Genomic DNA, 21,635 nt, shown 5'->3' on the forward strand with positions numbered 1-21,635 from the left:
AATGAAGACAATGTCCATCTAGTTCAGCCTGTTATCCTCCTGTGTTGTTGATCCAGAGGAAGGCAAACCCCCCCCCAAGAGCAGAAGCCAATTAGCCCTTTTGGGGGAAAATTCCTTCCCGACTCCCTAATGGCAATCAGACTAATCCCTGGATCAATCCCTAATAGTTCCTACCTGCCTGTATACCTGGATTAACAATTAACCTAAGATTTATATCCTATAATGTCCTTCCTTACCAGAAAGACATCAAGTCCCCTTTTAATCTCCTCTATGGATTTTGCCATCACCACTTCCTCAGGCAGAGAGTTCCACAGTCTAACTGCTCTTACAGTAAAGAACCCCTTTCTTGCGGCATTATCTCTTCCTTGGAATGTTCGTGTGATTACAAAATTACAAATGTGGATATCACTATCGAGAATAATAGGCCTTGTTTCTGTCCAATTTCGTACTAATGTTGTTGGTCCATTGCGTGGGAAAATGGCAAGTGCACACGAAAATCCTACAATTGTTTGTAAAAATCGGAATGATTCATACGGCCTGAATTCACTAATGCCTGCATGAATAAACCCTGTCTCTGTGCAGGGATGAAAAGAATATTCGGTTGCTACTTGGAAACCATCAGCAAGCTCCTCCTAATTCTGCTGTGAATTGGCTGCAGCTCTGATTGGGTTAATAATAATTAAAGGGGTATTCCCACCATAGCGTTTAGTCGCTGAGATGAGAAACCTGCAGTTGGTTTCCCGAGCACCTCGATGGGTGTACTAGAAGCAGCCGAGCACGGCAGCCATGAGCACTCATTGAAGTGTATGGGAGATATGGAAACAATGTATCAAAATCGGATTTTCACAAGTTATGATTGGAAATTAAATAAAGTCATAGTAGAATCTGTCAACTGAATCTAAGCTACTTGTTGATGGTTTCCTGGACCAATGAATAACTTAAAAAGTGCAAACAGCAAAAAGTTAATGAAGACATATTAAGATGAGGATTCTGGGTTTTACATTTTCTATCTATACAGCCAACAAGAAACAAACAGAACATTATTGGCAGAGTATAAATCCAGCGTATGTACATAGCTGGAAAAGGAAGACATGATCTAAAAGAGTCAACAAATGTGAATTGCTGGTGGTAGCCTTAAAATGAAGACCTCATTCAACATAAATAATACTGGACATTTAGGGACCATCAACGGTAAAAAGGGAAGGATGATGGTTTGCTATTGTGGTTTTGTTGCAGTCCAATGAAAGTTACACTTCGTGGAGCATAGAATTCATTATCCTCGAACTTCATCTTGCCTGGTACTCATGTTCCATTCATAAACAAATTTGAGTAAATAGGATGGAAAATTTTGTAGACAGTTCATTGGTGGGATAGTACAGTACCCTCCTTACAATAAGGCTGGGCGTCCTTGGTGCCCTAAAGGCACATGTCATGTCTGTAGGGTCTATGACCAAAGCCTTTAGTGTACTTAGATGTATTTTCTTTGTATGAGTAGTAAGCTGAGAAACACTGTTCTAGATAATAAGAGGACTGGGCATTAAGGAACATGAAAGTATTCTCAGGAAATGTCACTCCTTAATGTATAGCTGCCATACTTGAACCACTTTAGAAGGCACCGGTCACCAGTCCAGTTTCAGATCTGCTTTGCTCCACACGTATTTTCCTCCCCTTTTAAAAAACATCTTCTCATCAAAACCACTGAACATTACAGCATTTTCCACACCAACATCCAAGATTGACTTTGATGGGTCTTTGCGGCCATTTCTGCAGTCAAGGAAACGCATCTAGAATAAAGGTAAAGTTAAAATAATGAGTTGGGGGAGAATCTCAGAGCAGACTTCGATAGATTCCTGTTCTTTAAATCAAAACCGGTCGCCCACTCACGCCCGACTCTAATTTCACCTTCAAATTATCTGCTAAATTTAAAGGTTCACATACTTTTCGCTCTCACAGACATGTTGCACTGGATCAGTTTGCTCAATAAATAAATGCAAACACCATCTCATCATCTCTGTTCAGACAATGATCCAGCCGGGAATGCTGGGAAATGTGAGCTCTAAAGGTTGTATAACTGTGAATGCAGATATTGTACTGCACACATGATATCACAGTACAAAACCATGTATAGAAGCACCAGATAAGGCAATGTATTTACAGTTTTATTCATTATTATATGTGCCTTAGTTCTACATTCCAGGGGTAATCAGGTTTTGGGAACACATTTTCTATTACCCTATTAGGTCTCGTTTACAGAACGGTCATGTGGATTTTTCCGATGTACATCTGACACTTTACTCCTAGACTTCAGTGGATCCACAAGTAGATTTAGCCCCAGACAATGGCACAGATCCATATGTAGCCGCCCGACGTAGATTCTGTACCAGAACTGTGTGTTTAAGCACACCGGCTGCAATCAGGAAGTGGTGTTGGGGTGACGTCACATCGTCAGCCCCTTGGCCCATGTGACCATGCCTTTGATGCAAGCTCACTGTCATTTGGCGTAGAGGGGTCCCATCTTTGTGACACTGCAGAAGGTCCCTGAGTTTATAATGTGCTCTTTTTGACAACCCTGCTACAACATCTTTTCTGGTGGATGGACTGATTAGCCAACAAGGAGGCGTTTCCCCTAGTCAACCAATCAGCCATAATAGAAGTGTATTTCTTCCAGGCTCGCCCCTAATGGGCACTGGTTATTGTCCTGCCTGAAGTGTCTGGTGAAGCAGCGAACTCCTGTCATATAATTTCCTGTGGTTATTTATACTGTGGTTATTAAGCACTGCGGAATAAGCTGGTGCGATAGAAATAAGGATTATTATTATTATACTGTGTTATATTCATTGTTCTTTCCTTCTGCGTTAAACATCTTCTCTATCCTCCATATGCCTTGTAAACAGGGAGTTCAACTGTAATAGAAGGGGGTCCTTTAGCTGTTAACCAAAATGGAGAGTAGCTTCAAAGAGTGAGGAATCTCACATTCATGCCCATTATGCCAACAGTCCATTGAGTTCAATTAGAACTGTGTAATGCTTTCTTTTCCCTGTAGGAGTGCTGCAGGGAAATTTAACATTGACTACCAAGTGGTCTTCTAGATTGAAGATCCAGTAGCAGCTCACCCTGTTTGATCAAGTTATCATGGGAAGACCTTTCTAACAGAAAAGATTGTCCAAACCAGACAACTCCTTTAAAAAGTCTTAAGCTCCCTTTAGATGAGGCAATTACCACTCAAACAGTCGCTAGACATGGCAGTTGTTAGAAAGGATTTACTCTGAGTGATTCACAGTTGAATAAACTATCAGGAGTATTTACACAGGCCGAATTACCGTTCACCCACTTGTTAGGGGCATTTTCTGTTCTTTGGTGGGCGTGGATTAGGTATTTCTACACTCCTTACACACATGGTGAATGGGTCATCTGTTGACCGCCCGCCCGCTTTGCATGACCAAGGAATCATCGACTAAACACTCATTGCTACATTCTCATTGGACATTGGGAAGATTCAGTAGGCGGAGAGAAACATCAGGAGCCAATCAGTGTTTTGTGGGAGGTGCATGCTGAACAACTATACACCTTCCACCAAGTTGGTGCTTTGCTGTTCATTTTCAGCTCAATTCTGTTATCATCAACCAACGCCAATTTTTAGGTGAGCTGAAAATGAATGTCTAGTGAGCGAATTATCACTCAGTGACCCGCCGGCGGCCACATGTACGCTATTGCCCAAATTTGCTGCTTCCAACGAGTATTCAGGAGATAATCACCCCGTGTAAAGTTACCCTTATTCTATCAAAGACAATGCTAAGTATAATAACAAGAACATCTCTATTACATCAGATTATATACAGAAATTGTATGAACTTACATATTCATCCAGAATGAGATAGGAGTCCCGCATCTATAGGAGAACGAGCAGAAAAGGAGATGTCAGATAGTCACATCCGCAGAGTCAGCACTAAGGCCCTATGCTTGTAACATATCACATACAGCATGGGAAGTAAAGGTCATTTGGCACATAGGCTTATATGGACCTTTTACACTGAATGAGAACCTCACGATTCTCCGTTACCCGAGCTAACGAGTTGTGACATCATCAGCAGCTCGCTCGCGCTCGTGCAGCCTGCTTGTTGGGAATTGGGAACCTCTTGCATACCAGAATCGGCTTGTCTAAAAACCTTACTGCTAGGTTTCCCAACAGGTTAAAGCTGATCATTGGAGGTCCCGGCAGGGGAACACTTGGCTACATGCTTACTGTGAGGGGAGCCTTCCAAAAAGTCCACATAGGACAATCCTTTTAACCCCTTAGTGACCAGGCTTTTTTGCTTTTTTCCATTTTTGTTTTTTCCTACTCCCTTTTAAAAAATCGTAGCTCCTTTATTTATCCATCGACGTCGCTGTATGAGAACTTGTTTTTTGCGGGACGAGTTGTATTTTTCAACGGCACTATTTATTGTACCATATAATGTACTGAAAAACTTTTTAAAAATTCTTAGCGGAGAGAAATGGAAAAAAAACGACATTCCACCATATTTCGGTGCATCCTGTTTCTACGGCGCACAAACTGCAACAAAAACGACCTGATATTTTTATTCTATGGGTCAGTATGATTACTACGATACCAAACTTATATAGTTTTTTTTTTGCTGTAGTACTTGTATTTTTTTTTTAAGATATTTAATTTTTTTCAATTATTTTCTGCGGTCATTTTGTGCGCGCAATAACTTTTTTATTTTTCTGTCGACGTAGTTGTGCAAGGGCTAAATTTTTGCGGGATGTCCTGTAGTTTCCGATAGTGTCAATTTGGAATACATACAACTTTTTGATCGCTTTTTATTGCATTTTTCTGGAAGACAGGGTAACTAAAAAAGTGTATTTCTGGCATTCTTTATTTTTTTTTCGGACGACGTTCACCGTGCAGAGAAAATAATGCACTACTTTGATAGATCGGACTTTTACGGACGCGGCGATACCAAATACATATTTTTATTTTATGATTTAGATTTTTTAGTAATTGATATGGCAAAAGGGTGGTGATTTAAAGTTTTATAACTTTTTTTTTTTTTACAATTTAAAAAACTTTATTGATTTTTTTTTTAACTTTACTTTGAAGTCTCCCTGGGGGACTACAACATGCGATGCTTTGATCGCTCCTGCAGTATGACGTAATGCTATAGCATTACGTCATACTGCTTTTTTACAGGCAGTATATCAAGCCACCCTGTGTGGATAGCTTGATAGGCAGTCTGCTAAGGCAGCCCTGGGGCCATTCATTAGGCCCCCGGCTGCCATGACACCTGCCCGGCTCCCCCGATCTCACCGCGGGGGGGGCCGTGCGGGACCCCCAAACAGCGCTCAGGGCATTTAAAGGGTTAATAGCCGCGATCGGCCGAACGGCCGAGCGCGGCTATTGCCCGCGGGTGTCAGCTGTAATAAACAGCTGACCCTTGCGCTGTATGGAGGGAGATAGCGGCGCTACCTCCCTCCATACACGTCCTGCAGCTGCAGGACGTAAAAACACTATAGGGTGGTCACTAAGGGGTTAAGTTCCAGAAAAGCCCTTCAAATTATAACAACTGGCATCCGTGGTTAATCTGGAATGTAATGGAGATAAATAAGAGGTGATGTTGGGTGTGAGAACAAATACCTGTTGGTTGGATTCTGGAACCAAACACTTGATGTCCTTATGCCGATTCAGAAAACCCTTAAATTCATCATCGGTAATGACAAACTTTTCAGCTTGTCTCAACGCTTCTTCTCCAGAATTCTCCCCGTCAATAATGAGACACTGAAAGACCTAAGAAGTAATAAGAATTACATTAGGAGAACTCTGACTGCTGCGGCTCCCCCACGTACCCTGTACAATATCATCATGTATGCATGTACAGCGTTGTCTGTGCGCTGACCACAACCGCTGATGACCAAAGCCTCCTCGAAGAGATAACTGGAGGCATACAGCATATCAATACACTCTTCCCTATGTCCTTGTTAACAGAGTTAGGCCATGTTCACATGGCCAAGAATCTTGCACCAGATTTGTGCGCTGCGAGATTACCATGGCATGTTCTATCTTTGGGCGTGCTCTCGCATCTTCCATTGCTTTCAATGGGGCCAGCAGCAGCATCGCACTGCATGCTAAATGCACACAAGTGTGAAGAGAGGCGGACGAATATATGCAGTGTCCCTCTCTTCAGTAAGACGGTCGGAGATAGATGAGATCTTGTACTTGGCCAATTTTTTTATGAGCCCCATTGAAATGAATGGAGCAGCGCTGTGCATGGCCATCCACACCTCCATTCAATCTCCAGGTCACTAGAGAGGGTGCAGTAAGCCCACAGTGAGGCGAAGGAGGACATGGGACCCCCTCAGGATTGTGGGGGTCTCAGCGGTAAGATCCTCACTAGTTACACTGTTATCATCTGCCTTATAGATAGGTGATGGGGTCAGTCTTGGGATGTCCCCTCTTAGTAACCAGCAGCCCACCTTCCACCGTATGGGATTAATCCGGTTAAGTTCGTCTCTCATGTCCTCATCCACGTTGTAACTGTTGATGACCGAATTTATCTTAAAGGCCACGTTGTAGTCACAGCACCACTGTCTGATCTTCATCAGTTTCTCCACGTGATTCTTCTTGCCTTGTCCTCGGCCAATCAGTTTATTGACTTCTTCATTAAAACTGTCGCAGGACACGGCGAGTATATCCAAATGTTTTCCTGGAAAACACGGTATTTAATTATGTGTTTGTGTTCAGGAATCAGCTTTTTTTTTTTCTTTAACCGTTTTCTGTCATAGGACATAAGTCCCGAATGTCTAGTAATTAACACTAAGGGATGTAAACTTACGTCCTGTGGACAGGACGGGCTCAGAAGTGGAGCCCGCACCATCCCACAGCAGAAGTCAGCTGTGACTGATAGCCGAACTCCCAGTACAAAAAAAGAACCCACATATCTGGTATCATCGTATCCGTAACAACCTGTACAGTAAATTGGGCACCTCATTTATCCTACACAGCAAAAGCTCCATCCCACCTCCCTTCTCCGGCAGCTCCCATAGGAGTCTATGGGAGCTGCCGCCATATTTTAGCCAGGAAGATAGTTCCTGAACTATCTTTTCTGTCGCACTGTATGCGCTGTCTTGGCCGGCCAGGTACTTTTACGCCGTGGGAATACACCTATCTGAACTGATGCATTGTAAACCAATGCATCAGATGGGCAGCGTATCGCATTCACGCCCGGTCGATATACATTCGTGAATGAAGCCTTAGAAAACGTCCTATATTGGAAAACTTTCTTATCAAAAAGTTTACTGGTACGAGTACATTCGATGTGGTCTCTGCTAGTAAAGCCCTGAACATCTTCATGCCAGCCACTTACCGTAGTTCTTGAACCACCTCTCGGTGATCAGGCTGCCGTTGCTCACAATACTGACACTGGGCAACTTCAGCTCCTTTTTGCAGTACTCAACCAGTTGTCCTACAAAGTTTCCTCTATCCTGCAGAAATGGTTCACCCCCAGAAAAGTTTATTTTCTCCATTCCTAGAAAGAATGAAAGAAGAGAACTTTATATACAATAGTGGAAAATGCCCACGTAACAATGCATCCACTTAAAGGGGTTGTCCCGCGAAACAAAGTGGGTCTATACACTTCTGTATGGCCATATTAATGCACTTTGTAATGTACATTGTGCATTAATTATGAGCCATACAGAAGTTATTCACTTACCTGTTCCGTTGCTGGCGTCCCCGTCTCCATGGCGCCGTCTAATTTCAGCGTCTAATCGCCCGATTAGACGCGCTTGCGCAGTCCGGTCTTCTCCGTGGTGAATGGGGCCGCTCGTACCGGAGAGCTGGTCCTCGTAGCTCCGCCCCATCACGTGTGCCGATTCCAGCCAATCAGGAGGCTGGAATCAGCAATGGACCGCACAGAGCCCACGGTGCACCATGGGAGAAGAGCCGCGGTGCATCGTGGGTGAAGATCCCGGCGGCCATCTTGCTAAGGTAAGGAAAAAGTCGCCGCAGCGCGGGGATTCGGGTAAGTACGAAACGTTTTTTTTTTTTCACATGCATTGGGTTTGTCTCGCGCCGAACCCCCCTATTGAAAAAAAAAAAAAAAACGTTTCGGCGCAGGACAACCCCTTTAAGATGATCCCACAGCAAAGGAGACCATAAGACAAGGTGTCACAGGCAGGGGAACACGGTGCGTGTGGCGGTGGCAGCCAACGCTGACTCCTTAAAGGGCCACTACGGTGAAAAGTTTTTATACATTCATTGCATGTAGCTATCTACCCACTATATATAATTGGCTACGATCACCTTGGTTAGTTCTTCCTTTCCATCTGAAACTTCTGACTAGTTCAATTTTAATAACTTCAGAAGGGGCGGTGATGCGGAGATTATTCTGATTGCCAGATTAGAGTCAGGAGGATTGTAAGAGTAACCGGTAATAGTGTTTTACAGATGATTTTATTTCAGGGTCATAACTAATTTGTAAAAGCAGCCAAAAACAGAAAGTCATCGGTGGGTGAGGCTCTAGCAATGGATGTGTTTATGTATGTTTGAGATAAGCTAATTGCCAGTCTTAGCATTTGGCAATTTTATATATTACAGCTCTCCCGGGATCATGCAGCTTGTGGTTTGGGCAACTTGAACCTCGTGACAGGTTCCCTTTAAATGTAAGGTTATGTACATGGGCAGAGGAAACGCATGTCAGCATTACATACTAAATGGGAAACACTGACATGGAAGAGGACTTGCGGGTTTTAGTTAACTGTAAACTTAAGGGTGAATGCACACGGGCAGATTTGAATTGCAAAATCCAGAAAAGGCGCCCGCCTCCGGATTCCGCAGCAAGTACTGCCCATAGCATGCAATGCAAAAATGATTTTTCATGCACACGAGCAGAAACCAATTCCGGCTTCCACTCGCAGATGAAAAATCGCAGCATGCTCCATTTTCCTGCGGATTATGCATGGACGGCTTCCATTGAAGTTAATGGAATCCATCCGACCTGCGACCCGTTCGCAATTGACATTGCGGGATCCGCAGGTAAGCAGGAGTTTTGAAAAAAATCTGTACTGCGCATTTCCGACGTCGAGGCGTGCGGGCAATGCGCAGGACAGAAAGAATTAGAAAATACAGGTACGCGCAGACACCGGCCAGGCACAGGGTAGAATTCTCTCTGCAGGCTCATGTATATGGAATCCGACTATCTGTGTGCATGAGACCTTATGCAGATATTTTTCATATTTTTGAAGTCTGCATACATTCTTTGTGACACCCCTGAAGTATTGCAGCGGCGCAAATTCTGGTGCAGTAGAATACTCAAAAACAGCAAAATAAAAAAAATAAATAAACATCCCTCCTCCAAAAGACAAACATTCTCCAACTTTTGAACTCCCCATGAGGAGTTGAAAGGTTGCAGCAAAAAAATAATAAACAGCAACGCCCTGGAGTTTCGGTGGTAAAAACCAAGAAAACTGCACAAAATCTACATCGCGCATTTTACATACATGTGACAATTCTCCATCCCTGACCGACTCACCTGCATCTCTTAACATCGCCAGACCTTTCTTGGCTTCTTCTATGGGTAACACGAAAGAAGTCTTTGCGGTGTGGAAGCAGAAGCCACACTTATAATTGCACTGCCTGGTGAAGTGATAATTCACACTGATCGGCTTTACCTGGCCGGCATCTTGGGGTGCATTGGTTTTGGAAGAGGAAACTTTCCTTGTCCCAAAAACTTCCAGCCAGCACCAGGGTGAAAGCATCTTTACACATTCCAGAAGGAAGGTCATATTCCTCCAGACCGCTGTCAGCATCTCCATAGCAGGGAGCAAAGCCAGGAACATCTTGGAAACTCTGCAATGCCTAATGCAGCTCTCTATCCCGAGTCCCTATATATGCTGCTTTCTAGCCTCCTGTCATAGGATACGGTGAAGTTTCAGTTTCCATTCATTAGAAATAAATCTGAAAACTGCTCGCCAGCGCCTCTAGTGACAGACTTTATAATTACACCTTAAAATCTTTTTTTTTTTTTTTCCTTCAACTGTTTTTTTTTCTCTCTTATATAACTTGTATTTAGAGATGAGCGAGCATACTCATCCGAGCTTGATACTCGTTCGAGTATTAGGGTGTTCGAGATGCTCGTTACTCGTAACGAGTACCACGCGGTGTTCGGGTTACTTTCATTTTCTTCCCTGAGAAATTTGTGCGCTTTTCTGGCCAATAGAAAGACAGGGAAGGGATTACAACTTCCCCCTGCAACGTTCAAGCCCTATACCACCCCCCTGCAGTGAGTGGCTGGCGAGATTAGGTGTCACCCGAGTATTAAAATCTGCCCCTCCCGCGGCTCGCCACAGATGCATTCTGACATTAGTTCAGGGAAAGTGTTGTTGATGCCGGAGCTGCTATAGGGAGAGTGTTAGGAGTATTTTAGGTTTCAAGAACCCCAACGGTCCTTCTTAAGGCCATAAATCTTCTCTATATGCGCTCAATGGGGCCGGCGGCAGCAGCGCCGACCCCATTGAGAACATATAGAAGACAAATCCTTCTTCTCTGCCACAGCTGTAACAGCTGTGGCAGAGAAGAACGATGTTAGCCCATTGAATTCAATGGAGCCAGCAATACAGCAGGTTCCACTGAAAGCAATGGGCTGCGGGCGAGCGCGGGATGAATTGTCGGGAAGGGGTTAAATATATAAGCCAAAAAAAGAGAGATATGGGCTCACCTCACCAGCAGTAACTTTCAGTGTTGCAGGAAGATCTGAAATCCAACAGGAGCTCCATCCTCAAGTAGCCGACAGCAAACGGCCAGATTCCATATGAGCAGAAAATAGAGATGGAGGGGAGCTACTACCGTTAAAAATTTTCTTCTTTATTGAATAAAACAAAGCATACAGCTCACAGGTACACGCTGAACGCGTTTCGGCAAAAAGCCTTTGTCAACAGCACAGTATGCTTTGTTTTATTCAATAAAGAAGAAAATTTTTAACGGTAGTAGCTCCCCTCCATCTCTAATTTCTGCTTAAATATATAAGCCCTTCCCTGCAATTCATCCAGAAATGTGTTACAATAAAAATATATACCGGCGTATAAGGCGACGGGGCGTATAAGACGACCCCCCAACTGTCACCTTATACGCCGGCAATACAGTGGAGCAAAGAATAAAAAGCATTACTCACTTCTTCTAGTTATAGTGTGTCTTCCAGGGCCCCTAGTGCCCACTCCGTGGTTCCACTTACTTATAGTGCCACCTCTGCAACTCCACATAATTATAGTGTCCCTTTGTGGCCCTACTGAGTTATGGTGACCCTATGTGACTTTACTTATTGTGTGGCAATCCTGTGAGTGAGGAAGAAAGAAAAAGGTTACTGCTGTTAATGAACCAAGGTTTGGGAGTGGGTTGCAGTGGTATAGCATGGAGGAGTATGAAATATCTCCTGCCGCCCATGACAGTGGGACAGTCTCCAAAATCTGGGACTGTCCCTCCAAATCCAGGACAGTTGGGGGCATAGATCCTACAGCAATATATTCAATATTCCCCCATACTGCAATGTGTTTTCCTGGGCATACGTGGAATTTTGGAGGCCTTTCAAACTAGAAATCATTTGAGGTACTGCGCTATTTATCCAGTCTTGACCCAAACAAGTAAAAATTGCATTTTTTTTTCACAAATGTGTCATGTTTCTTCAGCTGGTTTGGAGACCATATGACCCTCTGATAAAAGTAATGCTGAGTGACATTCTGCTGCTTCTCTGGTGTATGGCGATGCCTGATATGTTTTCTGGATGACAGAGCAATTAAAAGTTGCCCATTTTGATAAATATACATTTCCTGGAACAGGGTTATTTGTGCAGAGGAATCATGAGAACCCGCTGCCGTAATATACATCTAGGGGTAGAATGGTTTTTTTTTTTTTTTTTTTTAATAGGGGAAAAGAAATTCATTTAAAAACAGGAATGTTTGTAGAAAATACCCTCCCAAAGAACCAACTCAGCCATAAAATTATCCCCAATGCCTCCCAGTTGTCCTGGAGTCAGCGGGAGAGTTTCGTATTTTGGGGGCTGTCCCACTTTCCCCAGTAGCTGAAGTCGCGTACCGCCCCTTTTAGGCACCCAACTGCTGGACCCCCATTAGCTATGCAGTCCTGTGTGAGGGATGTAGAAAGAAGATGGTTACTGCAACTAATGGACTGATGTTCAGAAGCTTAGGCCCAGCAGTGGGTTGGGGGGCTACTATTAAGTGGGGCCACAAAGAGAGCACTATAATTAAGTGGAGCTATAGAGGGGGCACTATAATTTAATGAAGTCTGTTAAAGAGATCATCCAGACAAAAAGTGTGGAATGTTAATATTGGACCTTCACCTTACACGGATTAATTAGGGCATTGATAATAGGGATAGTGTGGGGTTGCTTTTGTCGGGGTGGTAGCTCCGTCTTTTTCATTCTAGGGTATGCTAGGCTACCAGAGTTTAATAGGCATAGCAATTGGTCCCTCCCGCTTTGGATTTGGATGCCAATATCAACACTTCTAATCAGATTCTATGGACACCATTACAAACCATGAACAAGTTTCTGGACCTAGCCAATTCTGGATTGTTAGACTGTTTCAATGTTAACCATTGATGATCATTGGTGTTATAAGTCAGGCTTGGTTTGACATCGTGATTATGTTTTGCTGCTGCAATGGTACTCATTAGGTACCAATATTTAATATAACAAAGGGTATGTTTTAATATTGTTATTAATCACCAATTCTGTATATAACTGTGCCTGGCTGGTGTGCTATTGTGGAGAGAACATTAAACTGAGTACTCCTCATTCGTGTATTTCGTTACCAAATATATTAAAAGTGGAATAGGTTTTTTAAATGCTTTTTACATGTTTTTTGTGCTATTTTCATTTTTTCTATGCCCTTGTAGAAGACTTGTACCTGCGATCCTATGATTGCTCAAATAATACACCGCAGTCCTTCTGTATTGCAATGTATTATATGTTATCTTTCACAAGACCAGGCCATTGTCTGGCGTTTGATTGCCATGGCAAACCATCGACTCTCCGCAATTGGATGGCACAGAGATGTGATGGTGTCATATAGGGAGCTCACCTCCCTCTGTTAACTGCTTATGTCCCGCGATCAACATTGCGCATTATATGGGGTTAATGGGGGGGGGGACCGAGTTTCTGGCTATCAGTTACATTTACGGATGGCGCAGGCTCAGTTCTTGAGCCTACTCCATGTACATACCATGCGTATATGGCATTTTATGTGAGCCACTTCCCTTCTATGATATAAATGTACATCATGGGGCAGAAAGGGGTTAAGTGTAGGTCCGCCATGACTTGCAGAAACAAAACCATTCTTAGAAAGAACCGTAAGGCACTCAGCTTTGGGCAGTTCTAGTCTAACCATCCTACGAACAGGTTTTATTTCCTCCATGTAATCATTTGCTTTCAGACAAGCAGCTGCAAACAGAAGCCGTCAGCAGGGAAATGAAAGTCTGCAGGACGTCGTCATCAGTCAGGAAACAGAAACTAAGCCGGGAGGAAAACACTAGGCGGCTGAACATGGGAGTTTCTATTCTCCTCAATAATGGATTTAGCTTTCGTTTCTTCTCCCTCCAGGAATACCATGAAGGTTCTGGCATCAGTAGGCGCCTTATCTCAGATGCTCCTGACTCCAGGCTGCAGAGGACACAAACTTCTTCTGCAAGTTTACTTTTACGCAAGATCTGGACTTGCAAACAGCAAAAGGATGGCCAGTTCTTCCCCGGACTCAAAATCTCGGATCTTTGCTGTGGAACCAAATAGATATTCCCCTAATCCCTTCTATTTTACATGCAGTCGTGGACCTTCGGCTCCATTTATGACCCCTAAAGACTGGCCAATGCTGGATCAGGGAGGTCTCGCCTTTTCTGTCTGTATAGCTAAGGGAGGTAGGGTTAAAACTGCAAGCCTACACAAGTCATTAGGACAAGAACTATCTCAACAGCTTCCAGACAGCGAGATCTTAAGACTGATCTCCTATAGTCCAGAGAACCTACCTGGGTCTCTCGAGAAGGGGTTTTTTATTTTGCCCCCTCACAGCTGCCCTGATGCTCAGAAGAGACTATGTAAGGTCCTCATGAAGTACCCGCAGGGCATTCAGCTGTGCAGCTACAGTAAGGGAGAAGAGCATGAGATTTGGCAATGCCTATGGGAGCTGAACGGAGGAGCGAAGGAGACAGCAAGGTCCCGAGTACTTAGAGTGGAGGAACCAGTGTCATCTCCGTTTGTGGACAGCATCAAAGGTTCTGCCATGTTCTACTCCTTAGAAGATGCCTGTGATGTATTGGAGGAGGTGAGAGATAGATTCCATATACCGTAGTATAGAATATAATTATGATATAGAGATGAGCAGCACTACATGGGCGCTGCTTATCTCCTCCTGCAGAAGCAGTCCGTCTCTAATCACTTTTGCTAGAAATCAACCACGGATGGACTGACATGTACTGCTCCTGCACACACACACACACACACACACACACACACACACACACATATATATATATATATATATATATATATATATATATATATATATATGGTTAAAGAGGTTCTGCAGCAGCTTCATTGTGTATTATATATTTCTGCATCAGTGTTTTTCTTTTCCACAGGAAAGGGAATAAGTTGCTGATTGGTGGGGTGGTTCTGTGTCCCTGTCCTCTTCACTGCACCCACATAATACACATCTCAGCTGCTGCAGAACATCATACTACACATCTCAGCTGCTGCAGAACATCATACTGCACCCTTCAGCTGCTGCAGAGCATCATAATGCACCCTTCAGCTGATGCAGAACATCATAATACACACCTCAGCTGATGCAGAACATTATATTGCATCCTTCAGCTGCTGCAGAACATCATACTGCACCCTTTAGCTGCTGCAGAACATCATACTGCACCCTTTAGCTGCTGCAGAACATCATAATACACATCTCAGCTGATGCAGATCATCATAATACACACTACAAATGCTGCAATTGAGGTGTACTGTATATGATAAATAATGCACTCCCTACTGTAAATTATAAAGAATAATAAACAAGTTGTCCAGTTGTAAAGTACTGATGGCCTATCCTCGCAATAGTTCATCAATAGTAGATCAGTGTGGATCCATTGTCCGATTGCACGCCAGGCCAGTGTAATTTTGCACTATGCTGATTTCTACTGAAAGCAGACAGCTCTGTTCCCACTGCAGTGGCCAGGCTTGGTATTGCAGGCCAAGTTCCCATTTACTTCAGTGGGAACTTTGCCTGCAATATGTAACCTGTCCACTGCAATGGGAACGGAGCTGTCTGCTGCCTCTCGGTGTTTGAGTGCACTGGCCTTTGAGCTGTATTGTGTGTAGTTGTTACAGTAGCTATATTAACATCTGACTGATGATGATTGCAGCCCTTATTTCTTGTTTGCAGTGTTCTTCAGTTATCCCTGAAGCTAAGGAGGTTTTGGCCTCAGTGCAACCACACCGACCCCTGGATGAAGGACGCTTCCCTGTCATTGTCATCGAGGGACTTGATGCCACTGGTAAGAAAGACTCCGCAGGTTCACTTAGCTGCACATGAGTTATGGGATTACCACAAGTGGGATTTCAGTATATTCCTATGAGGGCAAAAGGCTCTTGTGATGGTCACTAGATACTGATTATCTCCTAGTATTACAGCCATCCATCCCTCAGGCCCGAACAGGCAGTGTGCCGACAGGTTAGTAGAGCACATAATATACATCTTGCTGAATATCTACTATAACATTATCACTACATAGTAACTCCACAGACAAAGTTGTGACGGGGGTATGCATTCCCAGAGAGCCCCCTCTGACCTGAAGAAAACATTGGGGAGAACACATAAAAGTGGTTGCCTTCTAGAGATGAGCGAGCGTACTCGGATAAGCACTACTCGCTCGAGTAATGTGCTTTATCCGAGTATCGCTGTGCTCGGGTCTGAAGATTCGGGTGCCGCTGCGGCTGACAGGTGAGTCGCAGCGGGGAGCAGGGGAGAGCGGGCGGGAGAGAGGGAGAGAAAGATCTTACCTCCGTTCCTCCCCGCTCTCCCCTGCAGCTCCCCGCTCCGTGCCGGCACCCGAATCTTCAGGGACGAGCACAGCGATACTCGGATAAAGCAAATTACTCGAGCGAGTAGTGTTTATCCGAGTACGCTCGCTCATCTCTATTGCCTTCGTATCTGTATTCTTTTCTACCGGGCAAATACAGATCAGTATTTGCCCAATAGAGAATAATAAAAATATGGGGGCAAATATGGATTTAAAATTGTGTAATATCTTTTGAAACCCGTCCGTAATATAAATCCGTATTACGCACATGCTTCCTTTATACACCTGTCTGAAGCTAGCCTGATAGGACTTTCTGTCCCCCCATGAAGAGCTTGTGTGGTAGAGTCCATATAATACCATCACATAGGAATAATGTTGACTGAAAAACTGACTTGATGAGAGGACATGAAGTAATTCTTAGGTGGTCAGAATGAGACCACATGACCACCTGAGGAGAAAGAGATAGAAGGGAATAACTAAGCAAGGTAATACTAGCTGACTTGTATATACTGGCATCTAGTTACATAATTAAATGTAAAAAAATAAAAATAAATAACTCGAGTGGCCCTGTAAATGAAAGAATCTCTCAACATGTACACCCCATTCAAATCAATGATAATTCTCCAATTCTTCATTCCTTGTGGTGGCGCTGCAGGGGAAGTAAGCACTAGCTTTCTGAGTCTGTATGCACACAGGCGAGTGCGATTTTGGTCAGTAAAACTGACTATTTTTAAAGTGATTTTTCATGCTCTTTCCATGCATGTTTTTCGCATGTGAAAAAAACCCATTCATGAGGCGCTCAGCCAATCACAGGCAGCTCTTTCAGCAGGCGGGGATTTTAATTCCCTGTCTGCTGTAAGAACTACATTGCAGAGCCGGGGACAGCGCAGACAGGACACGGCTGAGCCCCGGCAGCTGAAGGAAGGTGAGTATGTGGTTTTTATTATTTTTAACACTACTTTGCCTTGTTTTTCAGGGAAGGGCTTATATATAAAGCCCTTTCCTGAGAAACAATTTCAGGATGCTGGCAGATGGATCCCCTACTGCAGCTGTCATCTGTGACAGCTGCGGTAGGGAATTCTTTATTCCCTGCAGGGATTTAAATTCCTTTGCTGCATCCGTCACAGATGTGGCAGGTGCAGCAGGGAATTCTTTATTCCTCGCGGGGATGAAAAAAACATCTGACGCTTCTAAAAATGAACGCAGAGCGAGTGCTGACTCGCCTGTCAGCTCTGTGGTGCGCGCTGTCCAGGGTGCTGACTATAGGCAACTATAGGAGCCGTAAAAGCCCGCAGCCCGCAGCACAGATGTGTGACCAGGCTGCTTCACGGAGCTAGGCGCAGCCCATTCACGTGCAGAATTCCCTGCATGTCAGCAGCATGGTTTACACGTTGCTTAGCAGCATGTAAACCACACTCGTCTGACCTTGGCCTAAGGCCTTATTTACTCGACCATATATAGGCAGATAATTTAGCTGCGTCCAAAAATTGCGACCATGTGAGGCATTGGGTTCTAATGTATTCATTTAGATGAGCGATTTTTGGTCACTTAAAAAAAAATCACGCTGGGAAAAATAGCACATCAGCGACCATTAAACAGCGACTGATTTTATATGACGCATGAAAAGATAGGTCTAGCCCTATCTTTTGCCAAGATATGGTGGAAGCTCCCATAGCCTTCTATGAGAGCTGAAAAAAACGCATACGTCCGTGTGAAAGAGGCCTTACACAGATTACAGATGGTTGCTGAGGGTCTTTGCACCTGAATGTCCTCTATTCCATATAATGTCAGACGACCCTTCTAATACATGCAGATTGTGAAAAATGGACAATCCCTTTAAGTGATATTATCAATTGCTCAAGGTTTTAAAAGGAATCGTTTATATACTAACAAATGCTTATTAGGCTCTAAGTATTTCTAGAGCTTTGCTTTGTTTCTCCATGGACTTCAGTCACTGATTATCATTACTTGTCACCACTTTCTGGAAGGTAAATCCACTCTGACGGAGTCTCTCAGAAGTCACCTGAATGCTGCATTACTTAAATCACCCCCTGATTGCATTAGTCAGTGGAGGACAATCTTTGATTCCGAGTCAGCGCTAATAAAGAGAGCATACTATGCCATAGGCAATTACATAGGAGCTGCGGAAATAGCAAAAGCATCAAAAACATCTCCAGTTATTGTGGACAGGTCAGTGGAAAATGGCATTCAGATGTAAAGAGAAGATTCCAAGGAGTAAAGGGTTAAATAAATAAATATCTGTTTTGTATAGGTTCTGGCATAGTACAGCCGCCTACACTATTGCCACAGAGATGGGAGGTGGCATCCACAACTTACCAGACCACCACCATGACGTCTACCATTGGCCAGAAGATCTTCTTCGGCCGGACCTTGTCATTCTGTTGACTGTTAGTGATGAGGAGAGAATCCATCGTATCCGCAAACGAGGACTTCAGGAGACGAAAGAAGAACGGGAGTTAGAAGCTAACAGTATGTTCAGACAAAGGTAGGTGCACTCATTACCCATTATAGCAGAGGACTGACCCCATCTTACACTACCTAGATGCACCTCTTCCAAGAGCCATAACTCGTAATATTTCCCTGTCATGGTACAGTAGTTATATGGGGGTTTGCTGATGCAGGATGGGTCACGTATTTAAGGGTACCATTTGGTGCACAGATGATGCATTGAAAAACTACCTTTCCAAACTCTGATAGTCTCCAGAGTAATTGCCCAAAAGAGCGATTACGGGCACCCGTTGTCCCATGTAGACACAGGAGCTGATAAGGCAAGTGAGTGAGAGTCGCTCATTTGTTGCATTAGTTTTTAGCTCATTTGAAACCAAGCGACTGCCGGCCCGTATAAACAGGCAGTTGTCCATCTAGGAATGACTGCCTGTTTACTCTGAAAGGAAGAGGGCGGCCGGAAGAGACTCTATTAGTGATCCAATACAGAAAGGAATGACCACAGTATCCGTCCCACAAGCACCACCTTGCCACCACCTGGCAACAAAATGATGCCCAATGGTCTACAGCTACAGTACTTGTGCATATTTCCACAGCTAATTGCAAATTACTTTTTTTGCAAAAAAAAAAAAAAAGAAAAAAAAAGGTAAAGTTAATTAGACCAAAGAAGTTGGGAGGGCAAACTTTTCTGTAAGCTAAGGAGGCCCTGCCCACAAATTAGACTTTTCCTATGATAACCTATCCTCAAGATAGATCATCACTCGTTCATTGACAGGGGTCTGCTAATCAGCTAATTGCTGGGCCCACAGCACAGTACAGATACTGCTGTCCATATTGCAGTGGATCGGTTTGGTATTGCAAGCACAGCTCGCATTGAATTCAACAGGAGTTGCGCCTGCAGTACCAAACCAGGCGGCTACAATATTGACAGTCCTATCGGCTTCCAGCCCTGGCCCAGCAATTAGCTGATTGGTGGGGGCTGCAAGTGATGGAACCCCACCGATCAACTATTGGATAGGTCATCAATAGTGAAAGATCCTGGGAAATAGCGCCTGTATTTGGCCTTGTGACTCCATCTAGCCAGCAGTGGGGGCCACCCACAAATACTGACTCCTTTCTTTATTGTTCTAGGGTGGAAGAAGCATACAAGAGAATGGAGAACCCCGCTTGCCTTATCATTGATGCCAGCCCCCCGATGGCGGTGGTTTTACAGGAGGTGCTAGCTCTGATAAAGAAGCACTGTGACATCTAATTGTGAATGTGAACACCTGAAACTGACCGTCGCTTCCAATCTGTTTAATTGTAAATTAGTTAATTTATCATTGTGGCGGCCATTATAATTTGCAGCATTATCAGCACCAATGATTTGCTTTACGGCAGGCACCTTGACAAAACAACAAGTAAATGTGTTCGCCTTTTATGAGATGCGCTTCGTGATATGTGCAGTAATCACTGTGCTGGGAGAGGGAGGAGGGAGGAGCTGAGCTGCATTTGTGCGCCGTAAAGAAGAGAAATACGCCAAATGAAATGGCTAATGAGTTCTAGAGGTGTTCTTTTTGCAGGCACAATTACGGACTGTTTCATGTGTTTTCTACAATATTTTGCGAGCATTTGCGCATCCCCATTGACTTCTATGGGGACATTTGGTGTGTAAATGAACAACAAGAAGAGCATGCTGCGCTTTTTTATCATGCGACTACAATGTGCAGTAAAAATATACAAATGTGAACAAACCCAACTAAATGAACGGCTTTTATCCTCTACATGTTGTGCGCACAAGTATGCCCCTGTGACGCCGGCGGTATAAGTGTGATCCGCTGTTGGCGTCTTCCATCATCCTATTTACATCTTTATTACATAGCTGTTACTTTTCATTGTAATCTTAACACCGAGTACACAGCGCCAGAGGAGGAGGGAGGCTGCTACTTGGATGAAGACAAAAGATAATAAGCTAATTAAAAAGAAATAAAAACCTTAGTGCTTTTTCTTCCATAAGGATGAAAATTAAAAAACAAAACCCCTCTGGATTGCTGTCAAAATAACATCACAGGAGAAGTGGGGAATTACCGACAGTTCCTTGCTGCCCCTCCAGGCCCTCTGGGATCAGTAGTGGAGACGTACCAACAGAGAGGGGAGGTCGGTAGTAGAAAGCAAAGAAGCCGAGGGATGGCTGGGATCAGTAGTGCAGACGTACCAACAGAGAGGGGAGGTGGGGGTGGAAAGCATGGAAGCTGAGGGATGGCTGGGATCAGTAGTGCAGACGTACCAACAGAGAGGGTGGGGTGGGGGTGGAAAGCATGGAAGCTAAGGGATGGCTGGGATCAGTAGTACAGACGTACCAACAGAGAAGGTGGGTCGGTAGTAGAAAGCATAGAAGCCGAGGGATGGCTGGGATCAGTAGTACAGACGTACCAACAGAGAAGGGGGGTCGGTAGTAGAAAGCATAGAAGCCGAGGGATGGCTGGGATCAGTAGTACAGACGTACCAACAGAGAAGGGGGGTCGGTAGTAGGAAGCATAGAAGCTGAGGGATGGCTGGGATCAGTAGTACAGACGTACCAACAGAGAAGGTGGGTCGGTAGTAGAAAGCATAGAAGCCGAGGGATGGCTGGGATCAGTAGTACAGACGTACCAACAGAGAAGGGGGGTCGGTAGTAGAAAGCATAGAAGCCGAGGGATGGCTGGGATCAGTAGTACAGACGTACCAACAGAGAAGGGGGGTCGGTAGTAGGAAGCATAGAAGCTGAGGGATGGCTGGGATCAGTAGTACAGACATACCAACAGAGAAAGGGGGTCGGTAGTAGGAAGCATAGAAACTGAGGGATGGCTGGGATCAGTAGTACAGACGTACCAACAGAGAAGGGGGGTCGGTAGTAGAAAGCATAGAAGCTGAGGGATGGCTGGGATCAGTAGTGCAGACCTACCAACAGAGATGGGGAGTTGGTAGTATAAAGCATAGAAGCTGAGGGATGGCTGGGATCAGTAGTGCAGACGTACCAACAGAGAAGGGAGGTCGGTAGTGAAAAGCATAGAAGCTGAGGGATGGCTGGGATCAGTAGTGCAGACGTACCAACAGAGAAGGGGGGTCGGTAGCG

The 21,635-nt window shown here is 44.3% G+C and overlaps 2 protein-coding genes across 3 annotated transcripts; one reads left to right on the top strand and one right to left on the bottom strand.

The window, feature by feature from the left end:
* Positions 1–480: 480 nt before the first annotated feature.
* Positions 481–9,893, bottom strand: RSAD2 (radical S-adenosyl methionine domain containing 2). Its single transcript, XM_066589221.1, has 6 exons — positions 9,528–9,893; positions 7,362–7,523; positions 6,472–6,701; positions 5,636–5,785; positions 3,857–3,889; positions 481–1,784 (listed from the first exon to the last, which is right to left on the bottom strand). Exons 1-6 carry the CDS (start codon positions 9,832–9,834, stop codon positions 1,620–1,622), a joined length of 1,047 nt encoding a protein of 348 aa, XP_066445318.1. The 5' UTR covers positions 9,835–9,893; the 3' UTR covers positions 481–1,619.
* Positions 9,894–13,517: 3,624 nt separating this feature from the next.
* On the top strand, positions 13,518–20,805 carry CMPK2 (cytidine/uridine monophosphate kinase 2). 2 transcript variants are annotated; one of them, XR_010791278.1, is made up of 6 exons: positions 13,518–14,322; positions 15,439–15,550; positions 18,064–18,265; positions 18,348–18,581; positions 19,673–20,677; positions 20,751–20,805. XR_010791278.1 is itself a non-coding variant. In XM_066597587.1 (5 exons), the coding sequence occupies exons 1-5, from the start codon at positions 13,576–13,578 to the stop codon at positions 19,791–19,793; spliced, it is 1,416 nt and encodes a 471-aa protein (XP_066453684.1). In that variant the 5' UTR covers positions 13,518–13,575; the 3' UTR covers positions 19,794–20,682. The 2 variants fall into 2 exon arrangements, 1 of the variants encoding a protein (XP_066453684.1); XM_066597587.1 differs by lacking the exon at positions 20,751–20,805 and having other exon boundaries at positions 19,673–20,682.
* Positions 20,806–21,635: the final 830 nt, after the last annotated feature.

The sequence above is a fragment of the Eleutherodactylus coqui genome, chromosome 1 (genome assembly GCF_035609145.1).
Source record: "Eleutherodactylus coqui strain aEleCoq1 chromosome 1, aEleCoq1.hap1, whole genome shotgun sequence".
In the NCBI taxonomy this organism is placed as follows: domain Eukaryota; kingdom Metazoa; phylum Chordata; class Amphibia; order Anura; family Eleutherodactylidae; genus Eleutherodactylus; species Eleutherodactylus coqui.

Coding starts and splice junctions, on each gene's coding strand:
- RSAD2 (XM_066589221.1), bottom strand. CDS start 9,834: ATGTTCCTGGCTTTGCTCCCTGCTATGGAGATGCTGACAGCGGTCTGG. Junction 5,786..6,471: donor TTAATCCCATACGGTGGAAG/GTGGGCTGCTGG, acceptor ATTACTTCTTAG/GTCTTTCAGTGTCTCATTAT. Junction 3,890..5,635: donor TTCCAGAATCCAACCAACAG/GTATTTGTTCTC, acceptor GTTCTCCTATAG/ATGCGGGACTCCTATCTCAT.
- CMPK2 (XM_066597587.1), top strand. CDS start 13,576: ATGGATTTAGCTTTCGTTTCTTCTCCCTCCAGGAATACCATGAAGGTT. Junction 15,551..18,063: donor CGAGGGACTTGATGCCACTG/GTAAGAAAGACT, acceptor ACTTTCTGGAAG/GTAAATCCACTCTGACGGAG. Junction 18,582..19,672: donor AACAGTATGTTCAGACAAAG/GTAGGTGCACTC, acceptor TTATTGTTCTAG/GGTGGAAGAAGCATACAAGA.